The following is an 11276-nucleotide window of genomic DNA, read 5'->3' on the forward strand; positions in this document are numbered from 1 at the left end:
GTAGAATGCTTTTTCAATATGTTTCAGGTGATTATGTTGTTAATTCTGCAGTGTTAAAAACTAATTGTTCTTCCCCATATACCATGGTCTAACAGGGAAGTGTGAACTCATTTGGTAAACCACATTGTCTGTAGGAGATAAGATGTGGTCCCATGTAAATTAGTTGAAGGGGGAGGAGGGTATTCCCTGGTAGTCCCAAACAGATGATTCAGGTAGTATTAAATGTGAAAGGTTCACAGGGATGTGATCCCAGCTTTAACCCTGTATAAACAACCGAGAGTGTGACAGAAGTAGTGTGCTACAATTTCTGGAAACAGTTTACCTGGGAGGACAGAAGCTGAATGTGTGTGCCTCTATGCCAGAACTAGGGGGTCCCCACATAAGTGGATTTAAGGGGGAGGAGGGTGGCCTCTCAGGTAGTCCCAAATAGGAGACTCAGGTAGTGTTAAAAGTGAAAAGCCCACAGGGGTGTGACCCCATCCTGAACCCTGTGCATACAACAGAAAGAGTGGAAGGTGTAGGGTGTAAGAATGTTAGAGAACTGTCTAACTGGGAGGTAGGACAGAGGTTGAGTGTGAATTCCTCTGAGCCAGAGGTAGTGGGTTCCCACATAAAAGAGCCTAGAAGGGTTAAAGGTGCTTTCTCAGCTAAACCCCTAGAGAAGAGATCATTAGGGATAGATATGGGATTTACAGGGGGGTGACCAGAAACTTAACCCTTTACATACAGAAGGTGGTGTGGGAAGGGTGTTGTGTCATGATTTCCAGCAGCTTCAAGAGGCAGTGTCCAAAACTTCAGTGCTGAATAAGAGTGTTACAGCTATGACCTTACAGAAGGTGGTTCATAAAATGATAAATATACATATTTAACAGGAATGAGTTCCAGCTAGTGCTATCTAACCACTATAGCAAATAGAGGGTAGAATGTAAATTTCCACTTAGTAACTATGGAGGTATATAACCCTTCTGAGCATGTTAAGGAGCCGAGGTAACTGTTCTTCTGATTCAGGTTGATTCTCCCACAGATAGAGATAGGTATGTGCACGCTTCACAATGCAATCTCCTGCAATTGTTGCCAACTGTTGAAACAGAGGCGTAGCAGTGCAGCCGACACACGATTCAGACACTAGCTTTAAGACACTGAAATGTCCTGTATATATGTCTCTCACTGAGTCTCAAAGGGAAAGCAGGTACAATAACTGGCATAGAGACATAGAATATCCCCCTATAAACTATTTGCCACTCACAGGGCAGCCCATTGAATTGGTAATTGATAAAACAGGGTCACCGAACCTACCAATTTGGGTGCAGAGAGCCCCAAGTTGTAGAAATCCAAGGTTAAAGTTTCCCCCCCAAAAAAAGGCCTAAATCTGAGAATACTGGTTATGTATCGGTGGATGCAGGATATCTGTAAACCAAAAATTTCACTTGTATACCCAAGCAGAAAGCTTCTGCCTCAAAAGACAAAATATGGCAATATGATAAGATCAGCATTGGAGGCACTGGTTTGAGACCTGGACCGAGTTCAGAGCTATGGGTTTGAACCAAAGTGCACATCAATTACAAGTTACAAGAAGGAAAAATTACTTAATTGGGGAACCAAACAGCCCTAATTCCCTGTACAGCTTCAGAAGGGCAGTGAGCAAGTCAATGCTGATTGGTTATCTCATAACAGTGAAGGTGTTTGCCATATGGATGTGGAATCGCAGAAATAATTTTTTTTAAAAACCATGAAAAACTGTTATTTATTATAAGATGTAAGGAAATCAATTGTCTACTGAAGTACTATCCAGTCTCTCGCCACACATTACATGCATATACCCGAGTGTTAGTTTTCTGTTGTTATTCCTTTACTTTTTTAAGAACGGTTTTACAACTTTACTGTATGACATTTTATTATATATTTTTTATACCCTGAGCATTGTGGAATTTTTTGTCACATAAACTCTACTTAATAATGTTCTGTCTGTTGCTTAAGGGATTCATGTACTAGATAGTTATTAAAAAAACTCTTTACCTTACCCTTGATAGATTGCATGAAATGTGGACCAACCAACCAAATTTTGTTGGCATATGTAATATCTTCTGGAACTGTCCAGTGATCCAACCTCTATGGCAGGAGGTTTTTAATTTTGTAAATACTGTTCTCAGTAGCAATTAGACTTCTACATCACGAAATTCCTAAACACAGTAGATACGTCTTGGGACACATTTTCATTGATTAGGTTTAATCAGAGTGGAATATAAGTCTGCAAAGTATTAGCTTTGTAATTAAATCTTTGTGCTGGCAGTGAATAGTGAATGTGAGAAATAATTAAAGGGGGATTTTAAGCATTCTTACAAACCAGGTGGATTTGTTATGATTAACCCTTTGTCACACACATTACGTAGGCTCAGGTGACTGCTGGATGTGACATACTCCAAGAGGTTTTTTTTATAATTCTACTCTTTGATTGTAATGATTTTTGAGGAACTTAGGGCCTGATTAATGCACACATCTTGCGTTTAAAACAAGCATGGGACTTGAACATATTTCCGACTGTATTCAAATACAAGCTGATCTTAAGATATGTTTCAATTTGAATGTGTGTGTAAGTATGCTCTGCCGTATGTTAACAGACAGAACACAGTATACACACATGCATATGTGCAACATAAGGTCCTATCAAACTGCATGCAAAAAAATATATTTATAAGATAACTCATACTAAAATCATTAATAATCACCACAATTTATTTATATAATGCCACCAATTTTGCAGTGCTTTAGAGAATATTTGTCATTCACATCAGTCCATGCCCCATTACAGTCTAACTTCCCTAACACAAACACACACAGACTAGTGTTAATTTTAGCAGCCAATTCACCCACCAGTATGTTTTTGGCGTGTAGTTGGAAAACGGAGTACTCTCATAAAACCCAAGCAAATACCAGGGGGGGGGAGGAACGGGACATAAGGCCCTGTTTGGGAATTGAACTCATGACTCCAGTGCTGTGAGGCAGAGGTGCTAACCATTTAGCTGCCGTGCTGTCCATTCCTAAAAAAAAAAAATGAGTGTTTTCACTTTTTTTTTCCATTAAGTGCATAAATAAGGATGTTATTAACGTGTACTGTACAAACAAGGTGGTTTTATATTCTCTCTTACTTGCATACAAATGTTTCACTGGCACGCATACATGTAGTATTTAATATAAAGACGATGCCATGATAGTCATCATTAGTCGGCACTTACACCTGCCGTATAGCTGGTGCAAATGATAATACTAAAAAAAAAAACATACTTCCAAGAAACACAGGACTTGAATCGGCCGCATCTGGGTTGGCTCGCCCTTACTGTACATTGCCTACATTTGTCCAGCAAGTTCCGCCTTCCAAGTTATAGGCAGTCCTAAGTGTCATTTGCGCTCAGACATGAATTGCATGTAATTGTGTTCATTGGTGTACGTTCAGTTTCTGAGTATGAGCACAGCTGTTTTGCTCAAGATACGGTACGCAAAGAGACTTACATCTGAACACATATCAGGCCCTTAATGTTTTGCGAGAGCCAAAAGATTGAACCCTTCTTCAGATCTGTATGGTTAAAATTAGCCAGGATCTCTAAAGACTTTGTTTTCTACTGATGCACCATAATAAATTTCAGGTAGCAACTAAAAGTGTCAAGGTAACTTTGTGAATTCAATCATTCCTGGAAGTTCCCTGGACTTGTACTCTTGGATTGCTGGTGGAAACAATACTATGCTCGTCAAGGTATACTGACAGCTGGAAGTAGCTTGCTGAACTGTACAACCACTTGATACCCATGGCTTGAGGTGCATGAGACAGTATAAAGTAAAGATGTAATTACACACACACTGAAATCTGCTAATTGACTAAATTGAGATCTTAATAAAAGACCATTCCATATCCTCCATTATCATTTTGTAGTCATTGCATTTCATTTTCATCTTACATACTAGGAAAATGTTTACGCACATCCTACAGCACACAGGGGGGTAAATTTACTAAACAGCGGGTTTGAAAAAAGTGGAGATGTTGCCTACAGCAAACAGATTCTAGGTATCATTTATTTAGTACACTCTACAAAATGACAGCTAGAATCTGATTGGTTGCTATAGGCAACATCTCCACTTGTTCAAACTCGCAGTTTAATAAATATACCCGATGGATTCTATATGTAGACTCCATTTTTACCACTTTTACCTTCAATATTACCTAACCACTTACCTTCTTACCCCATTTAATGTTTCTCTTTCTGCTTTTTCTGCATAATATATAGCAAAACTTAGTCTTTAACATGTCTTCACTTTTGTAATGTATTGCAAGTAATAGAATATAAATGAAAAGAAAGAATTCCACATAATATGTACTGCATACATTCAGCAGTATTGAAAAACAAAATAATTTATAGGTTAAGTGTGGATTTTATTAGAAGATAAATTATTTCTGAGATTGATTTTCCCTTCACTGTGAAATTAGTTTCTTTAATATGTGAACATATATTAAAGGCTCAGTCACACATTTGTAGGCACAGCAAACCATTTCTGTTTAACACTGTATATAATAAAATAACCTTCAAACAATATTTTTGTAACTACCCTGCAATATAGAATAACATACAACTTGGTATTTTCCAGCTATTTAATAGATATGCTGCAATAACAAGTTATTGGTTTACTTTATAAGGGTGCAATATGCAGAATCATTCAGAGCAAGGTCAAGTACTGAATTACAATTAGTAACAGACCTGTGCTTCTATCCATTAGTTGAAAGGGGTTTTATGAGAACTGAGCTTCAGAATATTTATAGTGGACTTTCACTGGTTTATCAAAGGGTAACTTACAAAGTAAACCTCTGCAGAGATATACATCATGTGTATTACTGAGCAAAGTAATACATTCTGAAACAAAGTGTTTATATCCAACTACACTTGTCCAACTTGCTGTGTTTGCCATCCCTTTACTGACAGCTGTCATGTTTAATAAGCTGCTAGATGTAGGGTGGTGAGAGGATACTCTACTATGCCTCACTCAGGGCCAATGCAAATGTGTATGAATGTGAGTGACTGGCAGCCTTTTAAATGAAGTCTTATGTAAAATAACTGACATGATTTACTTTGTTATTCTATTTTGTCCTTAGTCAGCAACCAATAATCAGCCATTATATATATTGTGGGATTTGAGTTTTGCTATTTTGATGATATATAGATTGAGATAATTGACAAATGAAATACTACTTCCCAAGTAATTTCATAAATAAAAGACAAATAAATCAGAAATCAAGTGTAGAAGTCCTCATAGTCACAACTGTATTGAAATGTAGACTCGCAATTGATGCGGGAGAATGCACCAAGTTTATGTAAGTTCAAAAAAGTATAATGATCAGAGTATGATGTTTGATAGGATAAAAAGTCAAACAGTTGATAAGCAGTAAAAAAAAATGCGGATAGATTAGAAGTTGAGCATGCAGGCATTTGGATATTCAGTGTCTTTCTAAACACCTTCTATTCTTTTTACATTGTTTTATTCAATATACTGGGCATGATATGTAGCCTTGCGGGTAGGTCCCCCAATCTTTAAACACAGAAGAAATCCAGTTATTGTTGGTACAGAGGAAGGTAAATACACATCTATATTGTACATACAGTAGAGTTTAGTATCCCAGCTAGATTTACTAAACTGCGGGTTTTAAAAAGTGGAGATATTGCCTATAGCAACCAATCAGATTCTAGCTGTCATTTTGTAGAATGTACTAAATAAATGACAGCTAGAATCTGATTGGTTGCTATAGGCAACATCTCCACTTTTTCAAACCCACAGTTTAGTAAATATACCCAGAGGTGTTCACAAGCCTGCTAGAAGGTGAGGCAGCAATCTAGAGTATACTCACATTAAAATAACAGAAAGGCCGATTGCACAAGTAATCACCGGAATAAAAGCTTTTCACTTTGATAACAATTAGTCTTTTTGGACAGATTTTAAGAATAAATTGTACAGACTGGAATAGTACATGTCACAATGGATAAAATCAATAGATAAATTGATTGCGCCTCAATGTAAACAAATAATTTTAAAGTTTGGTTTCTGCATATCCTAGTCAGGGAGAAACATCTACTTTAACCTCCATAACAGGCCCCTTCTATAGTGGAAGCCAGCTGGCTAGCATGATCTTATATACCCAGTGGTCAACTTTTTCCAGTGCCACAGAGACTTCCTTTGCAGGCCAGAATAAAATGTCCTGATGATCTCTAACATGTGAGTCAATGAAATTGACGGCAGTGAATCAATGCTTGGAGACATAATCTCAAACAAGATGGTTTAGAGAACTGAAGTTACATCCATCTTCTCAAAAGACTTGAGCAGGCAACGACTTTTTACACAGTCTTTACATTTTATGTGTTGATCCCTCTGCCAAGTATGTACATGTATTAGCTCATTGCTAACATCACAGGTCACAGAAGAGCAAACTAAAAAATGAAATCGTCATTAGTAACAGGAGTTATAACTGCACTTCATAGTACAAGGAAGCGTCCAAGATGCCTGTTATCCTGAAAACAATAAGGTAGATAGGTCTATTGAATTATTCAATGCAAGGGAAAGTTCTTGTTCTAAAAGTTGATGAAGAGCTACTCCATCGTGTGAATAAACCCATGATTTTCCAGTCCAGTCATATCGCTTTGGTCCACTAAAAAAAGAAAATAGTTTAGTCAAAGTGATTTTTTTTCTTTACAAAGTAATCAAAGGGCAACTGATTGCCAGTGCAACAGCAGAAAAAAAAAGTCAGCACAAAATGTGAGCGTGAACTATGTGCTCTCTGCCTTTATCTGTGTGCACTGGGCTCACTGCTTGTGTGTGTGTCACACCTTAGTGGGAACATGAACAGAAACATGACAGAGAATGGATGGGCTACATGTAGATCTGGAAGGCAAGAATGAAATGTGTAAAGAGAGGAGCCAAGAAAAAAAAAATGTGAGCTTCCTAAGGTCATGTAGGACCTTAATGATGAATACACTTTTCTATGTTTATTTATGTTCCCAGTAATATAAAGATGTAATTGGATCCAGTGTGCTGGAACATTAGCTGTTCACAGGCGTCTTTTCAATGCACATTTGCAGCACATTTATAAAGGACGCTTAACTGCAATGCTTTAATTTATTACCATTCTAGAAATGTTCTATTTAGCTATCTGCTCTAATGCCATGTCTCCTGTGTTTGTTTTGCATAACATTTTTATGCAGATTTTCATCTTTTTCTGTAGCACATTAGTAGTAGTAGTAGTAAGGATAATAATCGGGCAATACATAAAGAAACAGCTCTTATCCTCATGCCATCCAAGCAGTCACAACTATGTGAATTCTACAAAGACCTGAAACGTAACATAACCTGCTACATAACCCATCTATCTAGGGGTAGATGTGTGGCTTTCTACATACCTGGTGGGCGATGACAGCCAGATCTGTCTGTTTGGTGTCTGTTTATTGATCACATATGTCCCAATGTCACCGCCAAATTTCACTGTAAGAACCCCATTCTGGTAGTAGCAGCAAAATGAGAAAATATATTAGAAAAACAGAGTTTACCCCACCAACAATTATCAGTAATGCAGTCTGCATAGTAACCCGAACAGTAGTTTTTTTTTACAATAATCATTTACTAAAGCTGTTAAAAACATTTTCCATTTTCTGAGGACATATTTTAAACGTGATAGGAGAAAATATAAAACACAGAAATCTCTTTCAATGAAAAATACACAATATTTGCAGATACTAATTGTTTTGCTATGATGACAATTCTCCCCAGCACCTATTTCCCGGGTGCTGCACCCGGGTGTTTTTACTTGTCACCCAGCTGATGGAGCCCAACACAGTCCTATTATAATGGAATAAACCATTGTTTCTCTTATTATAACAGACACTACAGCCAGCCATGTGTGTGTTAGACCACTGTCCAACAGGTATGGGCAATACCCTCCAACATTTTTCATTATTATTGCAAAGTATTACACTGCCCTCACCCGGCTACTTCTTAACTTTGCCACCCGGCTGGCAAAATTTTCTGGGGAGAACACTTTGGGGAGCAATTACTCAGTGACCAAACCTCTTGGGGAATATCAATACAAATTGTGATACTTGCAAGTCACATCAGTTTGTAAATCAACACGCTGAAAAGGAAAACATTACTGTCAGACTCAAACCTGACACTTAGGGGCGTATTCAATTGTTCCTCCGGCCGCTGGAAAAACGAGCGTGTTAAAACTATTACCGTTTATACGGTAATATTGCACGTAAATACCGTTCATACGGTAATCTAGTCGCTGAATTTCAGCGAGTAATTACCGTATAAACGGTAATAGTTTTAACGCGCTCGTTTTTCCGGCGGCCGGAGGAACAATTGAATACGCCCCTTAGACTCTTGATTGCCACAATGTGATCATTTATAAAAGAGCCACCCTCCTAAGCAGATATTTAAGATGGCATCTGTCAGCAAATGGAAGCTAGCATGCCGGATAGATTAAACGCCTCTGTTATTTTGGGTTTACTATTTAGCTTAGCTCAAACAAGCACCTGTTTTGAAACACAGATTAATGTCCAATGATGGGTTTTCTTGCATTATTTACAAATATTATGAAATACAGAACTAAACAGTGATGGATACAATAGAGCTGCAGTGTCATAAAAAGGGACACCCCTGCTGAATACACACAAAGCATTATAAAGCATGACGATAATAATTAATGGCTACATCTCATATGGCGGAGTACACGGAAGGAAATAAGACATTGGCCACAGATTTATAATTTAGTAATACAATGTCCTCTCTGTTCAAAATCTATTTTACCATGGACAAGCTCAGCCAAGGATAATAACAATAATTAACTTAATACTGTTCTTCTGTTCTATGACTCAAAATGCTTATATATAAAAAGAAAAGGGACAATACTGGCTGTACTGTCCCTGCCTAGTAAAATTACAATTCATTCTAGGTTAGATCACAGGAGGCACAGTCAATTGTCCAAAGCCGCAAACAGTCAATACAATTTAAAACAGGTCTCTTGGTATCAATATTTCAGCCATTTTTGTTAAGGCTAGTGACACATGACAGCTTTGAGCACCCATATGTTTTATCCATAGGGAACACACTGATGATTGGCATATAGAGTGTATAAGTGTTCTATTCTCTGGGGTCAAAATACGCGAGTAATCAAAGCTCCCATGTGTCTCTAGCCTAAAGCAATGTAGTTTCCCCAATCCCAAAACAAACATAAAAAAACACATACAGTCTATATATATATATATCACTGTTATTACAGCTTTTCTTAGCTCTACTCAAAAGGCACACCCTGCAGTCTAGGAGTGGTGTAACATGGCAGTCACAGATGCCTTATTCCAGAAAGGAGAAACAGTTCCTTCTTTTACTGTGACTCTTGTTGTAAGACATTAGAGTGATGCTCTTTCCTCTGAAACACTCTGTTTCAGCTTGGATGATGCTGCATGCAGTGTCTTTACAGTTAAAACATTCATTAGAAAGTGTAACTACATGAGGGTCTTCCCATCACTATAATGTGTCAATATGACAGGGGCTCACAACAAACACTGCTTTTTTTTGGAATAATATAGTTTTCAAATGCCTGTGGGTGACCGAGGTGTAAAATGAATCAATACGCTCTGAGTTCCTTCCGTTCCATTACATAAATACCTATGGAATTATATTGAACATGTTTTCTAAAAGTGCGCAAAAGAAATGTATTGCAAGTGTAAAATTGTGTATGTGATTAGGTTTCCATTTATGATGCAAAAATGAACTGTCCAATTTAATATTTAAAAGGTTCGTTTTTTAGATTACAATAAAAAAAAGGTGTCAAACCAAGGAAGACATTTATTCTACCTATAAATAAAAAAAGCTCTAATTTTGTGCAAATGTGTCTATTAAAAGCATGCACTCTTCAAAAATATACATACATTTCAATTTATATGCAAGTTTTACACAATTTTAGTCATAGTGCAGCTTCCATAACTACTTGTAAGGCTACAGCAGCTCCTAGTGGTGAATGATGTGATTACAGTATGCTGTTAATACTGTACACTGCCTACAAAAAGAAAAGGTATTCTTTTCCAGCAAAATGCTCATTCCACACTATACAAAACAATTATTGATGTTATCGAAGTACAAAAATCAACAACTAGAGCAAATGTGTAATTGGAAGCTTTGAATTCCATAGCAGACCATATTTGTGCAATTAATTTCTTGCTTTGTCAGTTTTCATGTAATTTGGGCAGATAGAAACTGGTTGAACAATTTAACACAATTACAAATATGGCACTGTTCACACTGTCAGGCTACTGTCTAGGCATGATGACCCACTGTTCTGCTGAGTTCTTCAGAATGCTACATTTGTTTTCTCCCTAGATATAATGAAAATGCTGTCTAAGCGACCTCAAGAAAAGTGAATCTAAAAAAGCGTGAGGGATTCATCTATAATGCTACAATATGAATTTTGTTTGATAGATTTAATGCCCTAAGCAGGAAATTGAGGAAGTAAATAATCAAAAAACATAGAGAGAGACATACCCCAAAAGAGACATCGTAATCAGGTGGTGCAAATGGCTGATCAGACAGATCCTCAAAGAACTCAGCAAGGGAATACAATGTATCTGCCGCCAATCTCTCATAGGTTGTTTCATCTAAAGTACTATAAGTAAGAAACCAATATTTAGTATAGGAAACAAGCAATATGGAGCTTGCAGCATGTACAGTCATGGCCAAAGGTTTTGAGAATGACACAAATATTGGTTTTCACAAAGTTTGCTGCTTCAGTGTTTTTTAAACCTTTATGTCAGATGTTGCTATGATATACTGACGTAAAATTACAAGCATTTCATAAGTGTCAAAGGCTTTAATTGACAATTAGATTAAGTTCATGCAAAGAGTGAATATTTGCAGTGTTGACCCTTCTTTTTGAAGACCTCTTCAATTCGCCCTGGTATGCGGTCAATTAACTTCTGGGCCACATACTGACTGATGGCTGCCCATTCTTGCCTAATCAATGCTTGGAGTTTATCAGAATTTGTGGGTTTTTGTTTGTCCACCCGCCTCTTGAGGATTGACCACAAGTTCTCAATGGGATTAAGGTCTGGGGAGTTTCCTGGTCATGGACAAAAAATTTTGATGTTTTGATCCCCAAGCCACTTAGATATCACTTTTGCCTTTAGGCAAGGTGCTCCATCATGCTGGAAAAGGCATTGTTCATCACCAAACTGTTCTTGGATGGTTAGGAGAAA

The 11276-nt window shown here is 37.4% G+C and overlaps 2 protein-coding genes across 3 annotated transcripts in view; both read right to left on the reverse strand.

Annotated features, from left to right (window-relative positions):
* Positions 1 to 11276, reverse strand: part of PIP5K1B (phosphatidylinositol-4-phosphate 5-kinase type 1 beta) — a 252655-nt gene that overhangs the window by 105196 nt on the left and 136183 nt on the right. The gene's annotated exons all lie outside the window — the stretch shown is intronic.
* Positions 5277 to 10755, reverse strand: FXN (frataxin). The gene is made up of 3 exons (XM_075190289.1): positions 10567 to 10755; positions 7431 to 7528; positions 5277 to 6682 (listed from the first exon to the last, which is right to left on the reverse strand). The coding sequence occupies exons 1-3, from the start codon at positions 10753 to 10755 to the stop codon at positions 6541 to 6543; spliced, it is 429 nt and encodes a 142-aa protein (XP_075046390.1). The 3' UTR covers positions 5277 to 6540.

The sequence above is a fragment of the Mixophyes fleayi genome, chromosome 1 (genome assembly GCF_038048845.1).
Source record: "Mixophyes fleayi isolate aMixFle1 chromosome 1, aMixFle1.hap1, whole genome shotgun sequence".
Taxonomy (NCBI): Eukaryota; Metazoa; Chordata; class Amphibia; order Anura; family Limnodynastidae; genus Mixophyes; species Mixophyes fleayi.

Bases quoted from the DNA above. Each gene is read 5' to 3' on its own strand.
- FXN (XM_075190289.1), bottom strand. From the start codon at position 10,755: ATGACTGTACATGCTGCAAGCTCCATATTGCTTGTTTCCTATACTAAA. The intron at 7,529-10,566 runs GTATGTCTCTCT...TGCTACTACCAG, and splicing joins ATTACGATGTCTCTTTTGGG to AATGGGGTTCTTACAGTGAA. The intron at 6,683-7,430 runs GTATGTAGAAAG...TTCTTTTTTTAG, and splicing joins TGGCTGTCATCGCCCACCAG to TGGACCAAAGCGATATGACT.